This window comes from Myotis lucifugus, unplaced genomic scaffold, assembly GCF_000147115.1.
Source record: "Myotis lucifugus unplaced genomic scaffold, Myoluc2.0 scaffold_438, whole genome shotgun sequence".
NCBI classification, from domain to species: Eukaryota; Metazoa; Chordata; class Mammalia; order Chiroptera; family Vespertilionidae; genus Myotis; species Myotis lucifugus.
Genome location: NW_005871486.1, coordinates 451,122 through 472,049, shown reverse-complemented (window position 1 = coordinate 472,049; position 20,928 = coordinate 451,122). Strand labels below are relative to the sequence as shown.

At 39.0% G+C, this 20,928-nt stretch overlaps 1 protein-coding gene and 1 non-coding gene across 26 annotated transcripts in view; both read right to left on the bottom strand.

The window, feature by feature from the left end:
• Positions 1 to 20,928, bottom strand: part of PUM1 (pumilio RNA binding family member 1) — a 121,837-nt gene that overhangs the window by 18,214 nt on the left and 82,695 nt on the right. For 20 of the 25 annotated variants that reach the window (XR_002826296.1, XM_014468240.2, XM_006102895.3 and 17 more), the window contains 5 exons: positions 20,527 to 20,823; positions 19,234 to 19,470; positions 7,027 to 7,294; positions 5,326 to 5,455; positions 2,730 to 2,864 (listed from right to left, as the gene is read on the bottom strand). Coding sequence is in view for 24 of the 25 variants with exons in the window: in XM_014468240.2 (XP_014323726.1) it covers positions 2,730 to 2,864; positions 5,326 to 5,455; positions 7,027 to 7,294; positions 19,234 to 19,470; positions 20,527 to 20,823 (1,067 nt within the window). In the remaining variant the exon portion in view is untranslated. The remainder of the gene's footprint in view (positions 1 to 2,729; positions 2,865 to 5,325; positions 5,456 to 7,026; positions 7,295 to 19,233; positions 19,471 to 20,526; positions 20,824 to 20,928) is intronic. The other 5 variants (XM_014468242.2, XM_006102897.3, XM_006102899.2 and 2 more) reach the window with 3 other exon arrangements.
• Positions 1,294 to 1,378, bottom strand: LOC111823274. Its single transcript, XR_002826301.1, has one exon. It is a non-coding gene; the product is annotated as a small nucleolar RNA SNORD103/SNORD85 (small nucleolar RNA).

The window sequence follows — 20,928 nt, the reverse complement described above, 5'->3', positions numbered from 1 at the left end:
TATGAGTGGAGATGACAACGGTATAGAAAACGGAATGATGAGATTCTGACTAGACACCTTCCCCCAAACTTGCTGCCTCGGGTCTCATGTATCTCGAAGCTGAATACCTGCACCATGCATGTCTGGAACCTGGTACTCACTATCCAGTGTCTTTGCTATGCCCAATCTCTATATATTAGCTCCACTGTGATGACTCCATATTTATGGTGGAAGGCTACGAGCCAGTTTAAAATGGTGACGTTTATGAATGCAATGTCTTAAATTCCAGAGATGGTGAATATGTCAAGGCATCTAAGAGATTTTCTACTTAAAAAAAAAAAAATCAAGGTTACAATGCCAAAGACAAGCAAAAGGCAATAAAATTGGGAAAGTTTCCTAAAGCAATCAAATGTCAAAAAAAACCCCCAGCTTTATCCTGGAAATATAGTTACGGGACTGATAAGTAGAGAATGATGTCTATATAAAGGCAAAGAAGACTTATCATGGAAATGAAGGGGAGGTGGCTTCCCTAAATATTTTCTTGAGCCCAAAGAAACCACTAGAGATTAAACCATTTCACATAAAATAATAAACTTGTATCTGGAAAACAAAAAATTATCAATAGCAGGAGGAGGAGTTCAGACCCAGAACAATTTATCATAGAGAAACCAGACCAGGAAAAGATATACAGAAATGCAGGATAGAAAGAACAACAGCTGGGGGGAATGGGAAGGAAGGTAGAAAACTACTATAATGTTGGGATCCAATCAGAAAACAATGAAATCTGGAAAGTTGGGAGACCAAATCAACAAGTTATCACAATCATGGGAGAGGGCAAAGATGGAAAAAATAGCCAGGAAACTATAATATTCCTGATATCTTTCAGTAAATGGGCTTTAAAGTTGTTAAAATATATATAACAGAAAGAAACTTCCATGTTCAAAAACACCCAGAAAACTAAAGAGAGATTTGACCATGAAATTTTCATCCCTAAAATCCCAGGTAAAATTAAAACCATAATAATATGAACATTAGAAGAAAACTACTAGTAGTAAGTCTCACCCTGCTTCTATTTACTTTCACACATCACACCGTATCACTGCAGCGTCTCCAGTACTGAGCACTGAATGAACAAACTCCAAGCTGCTGTGCGTCTCCAACATTCCCTCTGCCTTGACCAGCCTCCTGACCCACATTTCTAGGAGCCTCACAGCATTAAGGACTTTGGACTCCCCCAGCCTTCAATTGCCATCACCAACACCAATGCAGTGTTTTGTTTTGTTCTGCTTTGAACTGGAGGTGGCAGGTGCTTCGTCTGGCTCAGAACTCGAGTCCATAACAAAGGTTCTCATCACTGAACTTTGCTCTCAGTGAGGGCAAGTGGCTCATCATTGCCAGAACAAGGCATCCCCTCCCACTGAGAAGGGCTGAGTGAGTTCAGAGCCCAAAGGCTGAGGGTCTAGATTAGAAGCACCCCAAGGCTCGCAGCACACCTACCTGGGGGTTAATTTGGCTGCCTGGGCCCTGTGGTCTCTGTGGGGCTGGATGGACCAGCTCTGTGACTGTTCCTGAATCACTGGCCTCTGCAGGTGCTTTCTTGGTCAGCTCCCACTCACAGTACCCAACACTTTCAATTTCTGTCCCTTTTCTCTTTTCCTGTCTGACTCCTCTTTAGCGTGGACTTCTCCTCATGCAAAGCCTTTCTTCAGCCCTGGCCAGTGTTTCTCAGTGGTTAGAGCACTGGCATAAGCACCAAAGAATCGCAGGTTTGATCCCCAGCCCATCAGGGTGCATGTGGGAGGCAACCAAGCAATATACCTCTCTCACATCAATGTTTCTCTGTCTCTCACTCCCCTCCCTCCCTTCCATTCTCTCTAAAATTCAAAGGAACTCCTAGCCAGTTTGGCTCAGTGGATAAAGCGTCGGCCTACGGAATGAAAGGTCCTGGGTTCGATTCTGGTCAAAGGCACATGCCCGGATTTCGGGCTCGATCCCCAGTGTAGGGCGTGCTCCTCAGTGTGGGACGTGCTGGAGGCAGCGATCAATAATTCCCTCTCATCACTGATGTTTCCATCTCTCTCCCTTCCTCTCTGAAAGCAATAAAAATATTTTTTAAAAAAAACAATGGGAAAAAAATACCCTCTGGTGAGGTTTTGGTTTGGTTTTTTTTTAAAGCCTTCCTTCAAGACTCAGAGCACATGCTCTCACCACTGCTTTCCATCGCTCTTCCCCACTGTGCTCTGAGGGCAGGGATCAGTCTTGGTCATCTCTGTGCTGGTGTCTGGCACAAAGTGGGCATCAGGTCAATGTGCCAGGCCAGCCACTGCACTGGGAAGACACTCATTGAGTAAATGGTGGTATGGTGGATGAATAAGAGAGAGTAAATGAAGGAAAATGGAAGGTGGTTTGGATTAAAGTTTTGATTTGTTGAAATGTCAGTTCAAGCTGAAGAAAATGACAAGTTACTAGTATTTTACAGCCTTCAAGTCTTGACAAACAAAAAACGACCTGTAAAATTGCACCTACTAAAGACTGTTGAAGAGTGTTTGAAACCACTGGTTTTAACACAAGACACCTGATCTATAAATTTACAAATTGCACAGTTCATGCTTGCCATGCACAGAACGGCAGCCACAAGCACCAAAGAAAAACTGTAAAAGAAAAGTAAAAGCTGGCACGTTTACAGGGTTCACTAAATGTGCCATGGAGAAACATCAAACACCAAGAGAAAAGTTAAAGGGGAAACTTACAATTACCTGCTGGTCTGAGGGAATAAATTCAAGAGCTTTCTGGATAACACGGCAGCCATACATCTGCAGTGCCAATGACAGGACATGACCTCGAATCCGTTCTGCCAAAGCCAGCTTCTGTTCAAGGCTGCCAAACTAGACATAATGTTTGGGTGAACACCATTACTTAGGTAGAAGGAAAGAAACCAGAGAAAGCAAAGCGTTCGTTATTCTGTATAAAACCATTGGTATACCTCTTTTAGCCTGGTCACCTATGATTAAAACCTTTTGTTTAAAAAGCCTATGTTTTTGCCCTAGCCCTGTGGTAGGCAAACCGTGGCTCGCGAGCCACATGCGGCTCTTTGGCCCCTTGAGTGTGGCTCTTCCACAAAATACCACGTGCGGTCGCACACGTACAGTGCAATTGAAACTTCGTGGCCCATGCGCAGAAGTCGGTATTTTGTGGAAGAGCTGGTATTTTGCGGAAGAGCCACACTCAAGGGGCCAAAGAGCCACTTGTGGCTCGCGAGGCGCAGTTTGCCGACCACTGCCCTAGCCGGTTTGGCTCGGTGGATAGAGTGTCAGCCTACGAACTGAAGGGTCCCGGGTTCAATTCCCGTCAAGGGCACATGCCCATATTTCGGGCTCAATCCCTAGTAGGGGGCATGTAGGAGACAGCCGATCAATGATTCTCTCATCATTGATGTTTCTCTCTCTCCCTCTCCCTTCCTCTTTTTAAAAAAAATATATTATAGAAACATTGATGAGAGAGAAACATCGATCAGCTGCCTCCTGCACACTCCCCACTGGGGATGCGCCCGCAACCAAGGTACATGCCCTTGACCAGAATCAAACCTGGGACCCTTCAGTCCGCAGGCTGACGCTCTATCCACTGAGCCAAACCAGTTAGGGCTCTCCCTTCCTTTCTGAAATCAATAACATATATGTTTTTTAAAGCATTTGTTTCTTCAAGAGAATAGTTTTCAGTCTCTGATTATGAGGAACAGTTTTTAATTTAAAAAAAATTTCTCAGCTATCAACAGTAGTGGTTTCACTATTAATATCTGCCAAACAAAAATATGTCATTCATCAAAGCTGCATTAATTTATTAGTACTATTAAATAAATCTATACTTGATTAATTACAAGAGCATTTATGTTTACTCTAAAATAATAATACCTGTGGTAGACAGCATTCATAGGGCTTTACAAAATGTCTGGGGAAGACTCAAGGACTTCTTACAGAAAATCAACAGCACTTTAGGGGTATCTGAGGTCCAGGGATTGAAAAGTTCTTTCATCTATATGAAATTTAAGCCAAAGCACATATGGGCACTCTGTTTTGAATTAGTGTTCAATATCATTCCAAGAACTGATATGTATTATCTATTATACAATGAAACCGAGTCAGGAGGAAAAAGAATATCAAAAGGTAAAGCTGCACAATATTAAAACTCTTCCTAGAATGATTTTCCATCTTGGCTTTTTAGTTTTGTTTGAATAGCATAATCATGAGACTGAAGAGACTTTATGCCCAACCCACTCATTTTCTATACAAGGGAACTAAGGTCCACTTTCTCTAAGTCAGGGACCTTTTTCTAGCTTGTCCCAAACCACATGGCTGTAAGCCACTGTTTGTTCAGCTACCACTAGCTACAGAGATCTGGAGCTGGAGACCCCTATATTTTTCTACCTATGACAAAAATAACAGTGAAAAGATATTCTAAATCAAAATTACAAGTCATGTTTAGGTTGGACTCTTAGTCCATAGCTGGAGAATTAAGTGTCAAAGAACTTAAGTCTTTAAGAGACAAGTTAAGAATATATAGGCTGAGTGAGCCACTTTTTAAATCTTCACATAAATCAAACAAAATAATACATAAGAAGCTAACAAATTTATTTTGTTCTGCGGCAAACACATACAATTCCAGTAGTTTTCCCTTGTACTCATTTCTTCACCTCAATGTTTCATTTCTTTCTGGATTTATAGCTTGGAGTTGTTGATCCCAGTGCACCGGGGCTATAATGGTAAGCCAAGAATCCCCACCTTTCTGAGAGTTTAGTTAACTAAGGGAACAGACCTAATCTAACAATCTCATTAATCCTTTCCAAAGACAATGATAACAGAGGTGGCCATTATTCACATTCATGGAGGAAAACTAAGAAACCAAGGCCGAAGGATGACCCAGTAAGTGTTTAACAATCTTCACGACTATAGTTTATGATGAAAAACAGTAGAGTTGGTGTTCAAAGATAATTCTCTAGGAATTCTAAAAAGAAAAAATTCATTTTTTAGAACATTTTATTGTGGTCTCGCTAAAATTATCTTACAAGAATTATTTCCTCAAAAAATTACATTTTAGTAAAACTATTGTAACAACCAGAAATAACGTACTAGAGATGCTAAATGGGGACAATGATTCTCCAAACACAGTTCTAAATTAGACTGGCATCATCTGCTGCAAATGAATTGGAAAACATTTAAAAATTCTTTAAAAAGCCCACACACACTTCATTTTGAGGACTGGAATGGGATGACAATTCTAAAAACAGCTAATGAAAATCAAAATGCTCTGGAGAGTCTCTAAAGTCAAAGGATAGAAAGTACAAAGGCTTACTTCAAAGAACTTCTGAATGACGTAATTTCCAAATACATCCACCATTAGCTGGTAAGCGGCCTGTAGGATTTCATTGAAGACAAGCTGGCGCTCAGCTGGTGTGGCCCGCTCTAGTTTCAGCTGAATGAATCTGAAGTGCAAAGTAAAAAGGGCAATCACAGCATTTTAGAAAGACTTGGAAATAAATAAGAATTGGCTCAATTTGTATAATGAATCATTTCTGAAAATATATGTGTGTACATTTACACAGGTGCAGGTGCACGTGGGTGCACAAATACAATTGTTATTTAAATGAATCCCTTGAGCTCACTTAATTGAAGAATTTCTAAAAAGGAAAAAATGTTTATAGTGTGAAGTATACCCTAACTTAACTGAGCTTTTAAAAGTAGATTTAACCCCTAGAGTGCCGGGGAGCGCGACTGTGCTCCTCCTGTCTTTCGCCAAAAGTGCTGGGAGCGCTATCGCGCTCCTCCTACAGTGTCACTATTAGATGCTAGTAGTTCACTCTTTATGTGGGAAAAAAAATTTAAAAACCTTAACTCAAAATGCCTTGGCAATTTTAGCATAGTTCCTAGGATATTGGTTGGCACTCAAAGGGTTAAGTGTGAGCATATTTCATTACAGTAGGACATATGTACAAAATTGTAATTATATGTGGGTTTGAGGCGAAAAGGGGAAATAGGAAAAGAGAGGAGAGGGTGAAGATGGGCATAACACAAGGAGAACTTTTTCCTTTAGAAACCAGTCCCACATTGAGAGGATCAAAGCTTATGGCCCTTGCTATATTATTTACCTCATATTCATATGAAGCAATACTCATTAAGGATGTGGAACAGTTGTTATAAATGTCTGCAGGGTGTTCTGAAGTAGTAGCTACTCAATCTGCCAATCTAAATAACAATTCTTTGATTCAGATGATTATCAGAAAAATCATGTTGTCTTTCAATCTGGTCTACAGGATCCAGATATGAGAAATCCTTGCCCAATAGCAAGCTGGCAGAACTTAGTGAGAAAGTAGGTTTTGTAGAAGCTGTTTTAGTGGGCACAGTCAGAGAGAAAGAGAAATGGAGACAAATAGGAAAGGATGGGCAACATCATAATTATGCTTTCTCCCCAGGACCAGAGTTCCTTTCTGTGAAGCCAAATGAATAGTGAAACAGGCGGAAGTAACCCAAGCTAAATTCTGTTTTTGTAAGAGCTGCTTCTCTCACCTCTATGCAGACTCTCACTTCTATAGAATAAAACAACAACAAAAAAGTGATGGAGTTGTCTTAATCCTGAGCAGCAGAGGTCCAAACTTATATCTGAGTAGCTCTTAATAGGGATTCAAATAGCAAACATGTGCGGACATATGCTTTGTGGTAGTGTTTCTGTTTCTTAAATTGTAGCCATTCTGTGAGGTTCTTGTGAATTAGAAACATCAGGCTAATATTTCAGAAAGATAAAAAAGGCTTGTTTGAAAAAGAGAGTTTATTTTAATTATGCATGTGATCCCAACTTCAATTTCTAAATGGTTCTTTTCAATCACTTGTGTATCTGGTGACCTTCATAATCCCAGTTTCTTTAAAATAATGGAAAGTACACTAAGAAGCAACTGCTTCAATTATTTTATAGCAATTTACTTAGTGTATACGTATTTGAGGAATGGAATTTAAGGCATTAAGATTTCAGTTACCTTAAGTGCCAAAGCCAAGTCCTCACCTGGACCCATGTTGGTCTTGGGAAAATTCCATTATATGCCCAGCAATTTCTCGCAGTTGTAAATTGGGGTACCGGTTATTTCGAAAATCTTCCAAAAGCCTGCTCCTGCCAGAGGGCATGACATCAGACATTCCATATCGCAAACGGGAGGAAGAAAAAAGGGTGCTGCTAGGGCTGAAGAGGCTGGAGGCACTGCTCGCACTGCGGTACTTGGCTTCCGCGCCTGGAGCAGCAGAGATGTATCTTCCACTGCCATTTGTGAGTCCTCCTGTTGGTTACAGAACAGAAGAACTCAAGACTCATTCTTAAGGAACTTTGTTCAAGGGTGGAAAAAGCATCCCATATGTGAAAGCCTACATCATCTCTGATTCCTTTTCAATTCTGTTGCTTTTGTATTAAGATTAAATTCTATTAGTGCCACGACTTCCATAAGGGCAATTCAGCAAGCTGAAAAGAAACATTAGCACAAACATTATCTGGGGAATGCTTTTAACCACTGATAGGATACTGCTAGCAAAAATGGAGGAACAGTTAGTAAAGCCATTAAAATTCCTGCCTTGCGAACCAGAACCTGAGCACCAAGAATCAGAAAACACAAAATGCATGGAGGCTTGAGTGGCTTTCCATTCTGTGCTCTGTGGAGATTCTTGTCCTTAGGGAATAATCCCCACTCTCCCAACTGAAACCCACCCCTTAAAAAAATTGGGGTTCCCAGGTTTGCCTGTCTTATAAAGAGAGCCACCAAAAAAAATCTTTGAAGAAATGATTCTGGTGCTGAATAGAAGTCTAAAAATTATTAAGGCACCTTATGCCAAGGATTACATATCAGGGGTAGAAAAAAAGGACATATGCTTTGAAATAGAAGGTTTTCAAGTTCTTCATCAGGAATGGCAGTTCTTAACACCTGTTGAGACACAGCCTGAAATGATACAGTAACAACAACTTTCATGCCACTGATATTGCTGCTGTGACTGATAACCAGGGAATAATAATTGTAAATTCCTAAACAAGTAAAACAAAGATAAGACCAAAAGGCTTATCAAAATATAAAGCAGCCCTGGCTGGTGTGGCTGTTGGTTGGGTGTCACCCCATGCACCAAAATGTTGATTTGATTCCTGGTCAGGACACATCCTCGGGTTGCAGGCTCGATCCCTTATAAGGGGTGTGCAGGAGGCAGCTGATCAATGTTTCTCTGCCCCCCATCCCGGCTCCCTTCCTCTTTCCAAAAATCAATTTAAAAACTAATCTTTAAAACAACTATGTAAAGCAGAGTAATAAATTATATTGAGTACATATATTCCCAATATTGGCATAATTTTTACACAACATAAAAAGAATGTAAAGCCTTTTATAAAATGAATGTGAAGCCGTTTCTTTTGCCGCCCCCCCCCCCCAAAACAAAAAAGTAAAGTAGATAAGAAATACACATAAACCAAAAAGAGTATGTAGATGAATAACAATTCAGGATCCAAGAGAAAAGTCACTTAAGGTGAACTTCTTTCTTCATGAGTTTTAATGAATGTCTGGTTTGGAGATTAATGGTAGCTACAAAAATATACCCAGCTTGGATTTCTCCACAGAATTCTAGGGCTCATCTTCAAACTTCTGAGTCTCAATGAAAGTGATGAGACCAACCGGAAAAGGCTCAGTGTTAAAATTTGTAAAACATTTGTATTGAGCATTTGTCGTAAGCCAGGCTCTATGATAAAGAAGCACTTTAGGAAAATTTTTATAGAAGCACTTTAGGAAAATGTTTAGAAAGATTTTAAATTCCCATGTATATAACAGAGCATTAAGGCCCAAAGAGGTGTAATGCTCACCCAAAGATACAAACAATCATGGCCAGAATTGTCACAGGACTCTTAATTTCAGAGTCAGTGCCCTTGCAACTAGACAGGTCCCATTTTCAGACTCAACTATATCAAGTTTGCTTATTCTAAAGGACACTGTTATTCTTGTCAAATTCCACAATATTTCTTAATCCAAATGGAAAACATTTCTTTAAGAAAAGAAAGAGAGGGGTTTATAAGAAAAGAGAACAGTAGCCATATGTGTGTTCTTTATTCTGTTTCAGAAGCAATACTTTCTTCCCTGACTTGAGATTGAGGGGAAATGGGCAGAGATGGCAATCAAGTAGGTCACAGGTACTGGGAGAGTGTGATAATAGCAAGTGAGATGCTTAAGGAGAAGAAAGTAGCATGAACACACGACGTTTTGAAAATAATTTCAAGGTATTTTAAGAATCTGTCACCAACAAAAGCACTTAGGGAAAAGTAACAAATCAACAGAGAAAAGAACTGAATTCCTAAAAGGCCCGACACATATCCTTATAACAAGAACCTTTGTGACAAGATTGAATGACAGGAACCAATCCTGAACTCAGCCCTATTTCTACACTGATATGAACCAATAGAATACACTTAATGTTTACACTTAATGTTTCATCCACAATTATAGTTTCTGTTACTGTGGCCAAAAAGCATACTGACTAATGCCTAAGACTGGATTCACTGACTGGAGTACATCACGTGTAAAGTCTAAAGTAAAGTTTTATAAATTTGTTCTGAGGTTTTGATTTTGAGTTCTGGTCTCCTTGGATGCCAGGCTGCGTACACAGAGCCACATACACACATAACATACGTACATACAGCTTTTTTGTTATTGTTAATCCTCATCCCAGGCTATTTTTCCATTGATTTTTAGAGAGAGTGGAAGGGAGGGGGAAAGACAGAGAAACATCGATGTAAGTGATTGGTTTGCCTCCCGCACATGCCCAGACCAGGGCAAGGGAGACCAGGGCCAGGGACTGAGCCTGCAACCGAGGTATGTGCCCTTGACTGGAATCAAAACCTGGACCCTTTAGTGCGCAGGACGATGCTCTATCCACTGAGCCAAACTGACTAGGGCTACATACAACTTTTGTTACTGAGAAAGTAAGTAAACAAATCTAAAAAAGAAATGTTCCCAGGTACTACATTATAATCAGCAAACTGACACAGTCACAGGCATATTTGCTTGAGCCAACTAATTTTCCTGTAAATATTCAACCAATATAGGTTTTTGTTTAAAATTGTAGTTTCCTGATTGTTTAGGTAAAGGTAACTGGAAAATAGTAGGCCATCAGTAAGTATCTCCTTTAGATGGGGAATATGCAGAAATGTGTTTTTTCAAGGGCACCATGGATTACACATCTACATATTCTTGTAACCAAACTACTATACACCTGGAGGTGACCCTAAAAGTGTTTCAATTTGCAATCCATTTTAAAATAAACATTTCACACAGGGCCTGCAAAGGAGCCTCTTAGTGATCTCATCAAGTTTTCCCAGTATTCTGACATTCCACAGACATTAATGGCTTAAATGCTTTGTTTAAATTAGTATATGCAGGTTTCCAGTTCACATGTAAGGAGCTTGGAAGTCACCACCCCATCCTAACAGCAAGTATAAAGCTAAACAGACCGAAAAATCAGGAATTCTTCTTGGATCCTTAAAAGAAGGACAAGAGCAAACCACTGCCCCCAAGACTGGAAAGACAGGCGAATACAGGTCATACCACAGCTTACCAGAACAGGAACTCAAACAAAACCACCACCAGAACCAGTACTGAATAGAACACCTGCACTGCAACTGACGAATTGCTAGAGGCTCAATGTGGATAACTCTGAGAGTTTTAACTCCAGGGGGACCCAGTTATATAGGGAATGGGGAGCACAAGTGCACAATAAATATCAGAGAGAATTTTCCTCAGGCTTCCGGCAGACTAAAGGGAAAAGAAACAATTCTGAAATATGCCAGAGAACTAAACCTTAACTAACAAAGCCTGTCGTCTGGAGAAACTAGTAAACCAGAGCCTAACCTGCAGGGTTATGATCAGAGATTAACTGACCTGGGAAGGGAAACATCTAACTCCAGCCTACACAAACCATCCTGCCCGACGGGGGTAGGAGGAGTGCCACTAAGAAACGCTTGTGTGCCCTGGCTGGTTTGGCTCAGTGGATAAAGCGTCAGCCTGTGGAGTGAAGGGTCCTAGGTTCAATTCCAGTCAAGGGCATATGCCTGGTTGTGCGCTCGATCCCCAGTAGGGGGCGTGCAGGAGGCAGCCAATCAATGACTCTCTCATCATTGATGTTTCTATCTCTCCTCTCTGAATCAATAAAAAAATATTTAAAAAAAACAAACACTTGTGAAGTTGATAGTCCAGAGGCATATGCTCACTAAACGAATGAGATATGGATCATAGGACTTCCCTAACACCTCATCACCACATTACTAAAGCAAATTTAAAGCCATTCCTTTTATCCAGTATAACAAGCCTGGCTATTAAAAAAAGAAGAAGAAAAGCAAGCATCATACCAAAAGGCAAAAAAACAATTTGAAGATAAAGAATAATCAGAAATATGCATGGCAAGGATATTGTAGTTACCAAACCTGGAATTTAAAACTATAATTAATATGCTAAAGACTAATAGATAAAGTAGACAGTATGCATAGAACAAGTAGGCAATGTTAGCAGAAAAAGGGATTAAGAAAGAATCAAAAAGAAATGCTAGAAGATAAAAAACAAAACCAAGAATGCCTTTGATGGGCTTATTATCAGACAGGACACAGATAAGGAAAGAGTTGGAGGTTATATCAATAAAATCCTCAAAAACCAAAAAAGAAAGAGAACAAACACTAAAAAAATTAAGAAGTACAGAATATCCACAGACTGTGAGACAACTACAAAAGTTAGAACATACCTTATGGGAATATCAGAAAGACAAGAAAGAAAGAAGGAACAGAAGTATCTAAAACAGTAACAACTAAGAATCTCTCCAAATTAGAGAACAAACACTAAAAAAATTAAGAAGTACAGGGAACACTGAGCAGCATAAATGCCAGAAAAACTACAGCTAGGCTTATCATCTTCAAAATATAGAAAATAGAAAAATCCTGAAAGAAGGCAGAGGGGAGGAAAACATGACAATAAATTACATCTCACTTCTCCTCAGGAAAAAAAATGCAAGCAAGAACAGAGAGGAGAGCCCTGGCCGCCCCTGATACAGGAAGGTTGTAATTTTGATTCCTGGTCCAGGCACATACAAGAATCAGTCAATGAATGCGTAAATAAGTAGAACAACAAATCAATGTCTGTCTCTCACAAAATCAATACTAAAAAATAAAGTGTTGAGAGTGAAAAATACTACCAACCTAGATTTCTGTATCCTGCAAAATTATCCTTCAAAGGTGAAGAAATGCTTTTTCAGACAAACAGATATTGAAGAAATGTGTTGCCACTAGACAGACGTGCCTTGCAAAAAATGCCAAAAGAAGTTTTTTAAAGAGAAGGAAAATAATACAGGTCAGAAACTCCAATCTACATTTAAAAAAAGAAGAGCATCAATGAAACTTAATGACATAAAAATAAAAACTTTAATTTATTCTGAATTGATCTGAAAGTTTGTTCAAAATAATAGCGACAATGTGTTCAATTATGTTTATATCACATTTATGTGCTTACCTATGTGAAATGAATGACAACAATGGATGGAGGAACTAGGGTTGGTTTCTTATTATAAGGTATTTGCACTACTCGTGAAGTGGTTTAGTCTTATTTGAAAGTGAACCTGGATTAGTTGTAAATGTATAACACAAACTCTAGGGCAACCACTAAAAAAAAGGTTTAAGCCCTGGCCAGGTAGCTCATTTTGTTGGAGTGGCATCCCAATGTGCCAAAGTTGCAGGTTAAATCCCTAGTAGTCAGGACACATACAGGAAGCAACTAAGGGATGCACAAATGAGTGGAACAATAAATCAGTGTTTCTCTTTCTCTCCCCTCCACGATTCCTCTCTCCCTAAAAATCAGTCAATAAATAAGAAATGTTTAAGTTTTTAAAAATAAAGTATAACTGATATGTTAAGAAAGAAAACAGAATCATATAAAAGCTTAAGTCAAACCACAAAAGACAGAAAAAGTGTGAAAGACAAACATAGGGACAAAGAACAAAAACCAACAAATAGAAAACAGTAACAAATATGGTAGACATTAATCCAACTATACCAATTATTTTAATGTCAATGGTATAAATGCACCAACTGAAAAGTAGATTAATGTTATCACAAAACACATTCCACCTATATGTTGTCTACAAGAAACCCACCTTCAAAATACACATATAAAGTAAATGATTATTAATAAACACAGAAAAAAACTTAACAAAATCCAAAAACACATTCATGAAAAAACTCTTAAACAGAATGGAACTGAACCTAATTAAAGGCATCTATGAAAAAAACCACAATGATCATACTTAAAAGCAAAAGAGGAACACTTTGTCCCCAAGATTAGGAACAAGGCAAGTATATGTGTTCTCATCTACTCTATTTAACACAGTACTGAGGTTCCAGCTGGTGAAATCAGGCAAGAAAAAGAAATAAAAGGCATCAAGATTGAAAATCTGTCTTTATTCACAGGTGACATGAACCTATATATAGAAAATCCTCAGAAAACCACCCAAAACTATTAGAATAAATAAGTACAGCAAATTTGTTGAATACAAGATCAATATACAAAAATCAATTGTATTTCTATTAACAAGCAGAAAAAATCTAAAAATAAAACTAGAATACAATTCCACTCATGATAGCAAAAAAATAAGATATGTAGGAACGAATTTAACAAAAAGGCTTGTTAGACCTGTATACCAAACATTTCAAAACTTTGCTGGGGAAAATGTCGTATGCAAAAGGATGAACCATCACCTCACATAATGTAACTCAAAATGGATCATATACTTATTTATAAGAACTAAAATACTAAAACTTTTAGAACAAAACATATAAGAAAATCTTTAAGAAATTGAGCTGGCCAAAGATTTCTATACCAGAAAGCATAATAAACTGGCCCTCATCAAAATTAAATTATTACACTTCCAAAGACACCATTTAAAAAATGAAAAGACAAGCAAAAGACCAAAAGACTTCATATGCAAAACATATACCTGGTGAAGAACTTGGATCCAGAATATATAAAGAACTCTTACAACTCAGTAAGACAAACAACCTGAATCAAAAAATGGGCAAAAAATATGAGCAGACATTTCACCAAAGATACATGAGTTGTTAATAAGCACATGAAAAGAGGCTCAGCATTATTAGTCATTAGGGCAGTGATGGCGAACCTTTTGAGCTCGGTGTGTCAGCATTTTGAAAAACCCTATCTTAACTCTGGTGCCGTGTCACATATAGAAATTTTTTGATATTTGCAACCATAGTAAAACAAAGATTTATATTTTTGATATTTATTTTATATATTTAAATGCCATTTAACAAGGAGAAATCAACCAAAAAAATGAGTTCACGTGTCACCTCTGACACGGGTGTCATAGGTTCGCCATCACTGCATTAGGGAAATGGAAATTAAAACTACAATGATATACCATTTCATAATCACTAGAACAGCTATATTAAATAAGACAAATAAGAACAAATGTTGGTGACGGTGCAGAGAAAATGAAATCCTCACACATTGCTGGTGGGAATGTAAACTGGTACACTAACTTGGAAAACAGGTTGGCAGTTTCTTTAAAAGTTTAACTTAAAAAAACAACATACGTATCAGCAATTCTACTCCCAGAGAAATGAAAGCAAGCATTCACTCACAGAAAGACTTGCATACAAATGTTCATAGCACCATAAACTATTCTTTATTGATTTTAGAGAGGAAGGAAGAGGGAGAGAAAGATAGAAACATCAATGATGAGAATCACTGATCGGCTACTTCCTGCATACCCCCTCCTCCCTCAATGGGGATTGAGCCCACAACCCAGGCATGTGCCCTGACCGGGAACCATGCCGGTCGGGCATAGCAGCATAATTTATAATAACCAAAAACCATAACTAACAAACATCCTTCAATTGTGAGTGGTTAGACAAAATGTGGTATAGCATAAAACTGAAGATGAGTCAGCAACAAAATGTAACAAACTACTGATACACATTATTATATCAAGGATGAAATCTCAAAAACATGAGAAGGTACAGAATCCAAACAAACGTGATCACATATTGTATGCTTCTATTTCTATGAAATGTCCAGAAAAGGCAAATTTAAAAACAGAACTAGCAGGGTATGAACAGGGATTAACTGTAAAATGCCATGAGGAGTCTTACTGAGGTGATGAAGATAGTCTAAAACCGTTTATGATGGTTGCACAATTCAGAAAGTTACTAAAAATCACTGAATTATACAGTTGAAATGAGTGAACTTTATGACATAATTTTATGGTGAGATAAACCATTAAGTTGTTTTAAAAAGTATGGTCTTTCCGTAATGGGTAATGGGAAAAGTAGTATTAAAGAGTCTTAAATAGGCAGTCAATAAGTGATAGCTTAATCAATAATGAGAAAAAAATAACTAAGCAGGGCACTGATTTTTCTGAGTATCCTAGCTTATGTCTGATCACTGGGAAGAAGTGTGAAAACGGTATCACAGATAATAGATCCACACTGGGATAACAGAAATATAGGCTGAAATGTGCACTCAAACATTTACTAGCTGTGTGGTTTTATGAAAGTCATGAAACTATGCTGAGTTTAAGTTTCCCTCTATAGAACAGTCTTTTGAGTATTTAATATACTGAATGAATACAATGAATAAATGTTTAGGATAGTTATTAGTGACTGAAGAATTGATGGCTGGTGGCAGCAGTGATATAGTATTAATAGAAGCTATATGAGGTGTGGCCCAATATATATATGGTAAAGAAATGCTAAGTTTCTTACACCAAGATGTCTTTAAGGTCTTTGTATAGGTACTGCTATAAACCAAGTACCATACCTCATATAGTAAGACTAAAGCATACAAGAACGCTTTTCTAAAGGAGACTGAGTTAAGGCAAAGCTCTAGCCAATCAAGATGCTAAGTTCCTCAAGAACGATGTGTATAATTTTGTAGTATATGCAGTAATTCAAGTCCAATGCAAATACATACAACCAAATTACTTAAACAAGGTACACTTTTTTAAGGAGATGATATGTTAAAAATAAATCTAGGCAGAAAGCAAGAGTCATTAAGAAATAACTTGCCCAATAATTATTTCCTACTTCACAAGAGGAACATGAATTAAGAATAAGGCAGTATTTCATTAAACTGCTAATATATTGGAAAGAGAAAAGGCACCATGCATGCAAGTATTATTTCTAGCTCCATTTTCAAACACTCAAGAGCCACAGCATTTAGTTCAGGGGTTGACAAGCTTCAGCCCACAGGACAAATCTGGCCTGCTACCTATTTTGGTAAATAAAGTTTTATTTTCAACAGCAGAGTTGAATATTCACTACAGAGACCATCTGACCTCACAGATTTAGTTTGTTTAGTACTCAATAAGAGCTGACACAGTTCAAATGTTTAAAACAAGAAATTAAAAGGTAAGATTACTGCATCTGATAATGCACTGGTTTAAAATATATCCTGGCACATCATGTGACAGGATATACAATGATAATTGCTGCTTTGAAATCAGAAATTTGACACTAACTCTGAGACCTAGGCATGATATTTAGACCTAGGCATGATATTTAGGTCAGTTTCCTGACTTCTGTATCATAGGCATAATACCTTCCAGAGTTACATGTACAGCAGCTAAAACCATTAGTAGTGTCAGGTAATAACTACTCAATAAATGTTAGTTCCTTCCGTCCACACACTAAAACGGCACTTTCATCTATCCCTTATAATTCTGCATTAATCCTGAGCCTTTAAAGCCAGGCATTCTGTCACTAGAAAACACTGTTATACAATAAGCCCACATCTCTTAGCTATTATCCAATATGGATTTAGCAACCTGAAATGTCCCTACAACTTTCCTAATATAACCTGAGACAATGAGTTCTATAACCACATAGTTCTTAATTTATAAAATTTTAGCGCGCGATAAAATGTTTGGGCGCGCGCGCGCACACACAAATGTATTTGTACTTATATAGATAGATGTTGCTTCAAAACTCATCTCTCAAACTCAGAAACAGCATTAGTTCTAGAATAATAACTATTATCTTATCCCCTTCTTCAAGTCATACTTTTATATTTTTATAAATAATTTCCAAGTATTTGTCTTTCCAAATGAAAGCATACTATTCGTTTATAGCCTATCCTCATTTCTGAGTCCATAAAGCCATTTTTAATCTTCCTAGTTAAAAAGTGAAAAAAGCCCTGCTAGTGTGGCTTAGTGGTTGAGTGTTGACCCATGAGCCAGGAGACCATGGTTCGATTCCTGGTCAGGGCACCTGCCCAGGTTGTGAGCTCGCCTGCAGGAAGCAGCTGATTGGTGATTCTTTCTCATCATTGATATTTCTGTCCTTCTCTCCCTTTCCCTTCCTCTCTCTAAAATCAATAAGAACATAGTTAAAAAAAAAAAAAAAGTCCATGTAAACTGGATGAGTTGTGTGTGTTTTTAAATTTTATTTTAAACTAGAGGCCCAGTGCATGAAATTCATGCACTGGGGAGGAGGGGGGGGGGGGCGGGGTGTGTGTACCCTCAGCCTGGCCTGCGCCCTCTCAGAGTCCAGGATCAGGCCTAAGCCAGCAGTCAGAACATCCCTCTCACAGTTCTGGGCTCTGGCAGTCTGGGACCCCTCATTCCTTACCGCTGCAGGCGGGAGAGGCTCCCACCACTGCCACTGTGCTCACCAGCTGTGAGCCCAGCTTCTGGCTGAGCAGTGCTCCCCCTGTGGGAGCACACTGACCACCAGGGGGCAGTTCCTGCGTTGAGCGTCTGCCCCTGGTGGTCAGTGCGTGCCAAGCAACCGGTTGTTCCGCCACTCAGTAGATTTGCATATTTGGGTTTTATTACATAGGAGGATAGGGACAGTCCATATTTAGGCACATCTTCACAGAATAACAATTAACAGAACCCCCAATTCAGTGTCAAAAGTGTCCTGGGCTGCAGGATAAATTACATGGTTACTCCAAGTCTATGCCTGAACTTTCCCCATCTAAGAAATAAATCGGTACTTCAAAATCCAAACCTGACAAGTAACTGGGAGAAGGGAGTAGTAAACTATTTCCTATCTCTTCAAAGACTTAGAAATTTGTCCTCTAACGTGATAATAAAAGTGCCTCTACATTCTTACAGCTTGCTGATTAAGGAGCCTCTTTATCCTCCTCATTTTCTAGGATCTAGATCAGCCGTGGGCAACCTACGGCCCGCAGGCCGAATCAGGCCCGTTTGAAATGAATAAAACTTAAAAAAAAAAAAAAAAAAAAAGAAAGACCGTACCCTTTTATGTAATGATGTTTACTTTGAATTTATATTAGTTCACACAAACACTCCATCCATGCTTTTGTTCTGGCCCTCCGGGCCAGTTTAAGAACCCATTGTGGCCCTCGAGTCAAAAAGTTTGCCCACCCCTGATCTAGATGGTAACATTTAAAAATCCCATACATTTAACCACCAAAACATAGAATTGGGAAATATAGATCTATACTCATTAGCATGCTATATAGTTTAAGAAAATATATACAAATATATTGGCAGCTCTAGCCAGTTTGTCTCAGTGGGTAGAGCATTGGCCTGGGGACCGAAGGGTCCCGGGTTCGATTCCGGTCAAGGGCACATGCCCAAGTTGTGGACTTGATCCCCAATAGGGGGTGTGCAGGAAGCAGCCGATCAATGATTCTCATCATTGATGTTTCTATCTCTCTCTCCCTCTCCCTTCCTCTCTGAAATCAATAAAAAAGAAAATGCCTTAAAAAAAAAGAATCTGGCAAACTTTTAAAAATAAAATGCTTTATATGCAAAAGATATTAAATGTAAACATGGGGGGGGAGAGTCTGAAAAATAAGGCAAAATAATAATTTTTTTATAATGATATTTAAGTGGTAATACTAGGTGAATACATTCTTTTTCTCTGTCTTTGTTTTCCAGTTTTAGTTAAAATGAATCTGGACTGTGTTTATAATGAAAGATTCTCACATGCAGCCAGAGAACACGATGTTTGTACTAAAGTGAAAATATAGGGGCTACACCCAAACTTTAATATACCCATAACTGCTATGCCATCTAGGTACAGCCTAAATAACATGAGGTACTCAAGGAAGGCACAGAACACCCAGGACACTTCCAGAATAAAGGGATTGTGCTTTGCTTATGCAAAGTACTTCTAATGGCATCGGTGGCAAGAGATTTCTCGAGTTCAAGGTGGTGTTAGAGTAATGGTTCTTACCCAGGTTTAAGCTTGAAGAGGATCCATGTGAAGAGAGGGAAGGAGGTGGTGTCTGTGAATGTCCTGGTCCCTGACTAGGGAGAGGCATGCCCACGGGTCCAGGAGAGGAGGAAAAGCTAAGGCCGTTATAAAAACTGTGTCCAATGGGGGTCAAGCTGCTCGATGTCCTCTTATAAAGGTCACTGCTGCCAGTCAGGGAGTCACGGCGGGAGCCACTGCCAGTGTTGGAGTTTGCAACTAAAATGGAATTAAAACAATGCAGATAAGAACAGGCCTGTTCCTTGAAGAACAAGCCCAGTGACCTGTTCCTAACACTTTGATCCAGACTCCCTACCACAGCAAATTTGTCAGCAGAGACAGCCTAACTGTTCATGTGGCAGTTCTAGGGGCAGGTAAGGTAATAAAGAGGACATGGCTCAGTTTAACATGAAACTTTTGTTCAAACCATCACACATATGCTAAATTTACCTTCCTTTTGTGTCACAAATTATGGGGTGGGGTGGGTTAAAAAGCTGACAGACGGCCACATAAGCTATGGAAAAGGTGAAAGAAAATGGGCTAAAAAGAATGCCTTTCATCAACCCAAAGGTTCTAGTAGGAAAAATGGAGTACAGAAAACATATTTGTAAATGGGACATTGCCCCATACACAAGATTTATATATGAAAGCCTGTTTTCTCCATGGGTTCGTTCAATCAAGAGTTATTACTAGACTCCAATTCCAATTTAAGATACCTTCTTACAAATGTGCCCTTCTGTGTCCACATCACATTGTTTTACAAACACTGTATTATCCCACTGTTTACCTTACTACTTTCCTGATTTTTCTTCTCCCATAAGGCGTTAAAGATATACTGATCTAATTTCCTTCCACTTTTCCATTCTTCTCAAAAGACTACAGAAAACTCATGACTCCTTAAGGTTTGCAGATTGTACAGTCCACTACTCTGTGATCTTTGGTAAGTCGTCCTGCCTGTTTTTAACATCCACATTTCTATGCTTCCCTCCACGCTCTCCCCAGTGCCAGTAAAAATCTCCCCTGCTTTCCTAATTCCTATAACAAATCGTTTATGAAATATAAGTAGCAACACAAGCATAAACCTGAAATAGGCCCCAACTGTAAATCTTGATTTTAATAGTACATCATCTCAAAGATATGTGGGATGGCTGGATTCCCACGGGGCTCAGTCCAGGTCTGCCTGTGGAATCTGTCCAGGTTTCCATGCATCGTCAGTGTTCCATAAAGATTGTAAAAGTAATTATAAGTTTTAAAGCACATCAGTCTGATTTCTACCTGCTGTTCCAAACCCTCCAAGGGCTGATCCCAGGGTGGCGCCGAGAGAATTGCTACTTCCAAATCCCAAGGATGTGTTGGCAGGCTGGGCAGAGCCCTGGGAGAAGAGGGAGGTGCTCTGGGAATTGCTGCTCAGAGAGTTGTTGCCATAGAAAGAGCTGGATGCCAGGCTGTTATTGGGCTGCTGCTGGGGCTGGGGCTGAGGCTGCTGGGTTCCTAAAGGGCGAAATGGTCCATTTGTTGTTCCAGCAAGACCACCGGCTGCTCCATTTGCTGAAGCTGCGGCTGCTGCAACAGCTATAAAGAAGAAAGCAAATCATATAGCTATAAAAGGGATTGGCCACATTTCCAAACTACATTGTTATCCTTTTTTGAAAATCTTTTAATTTTACTGTACTATTC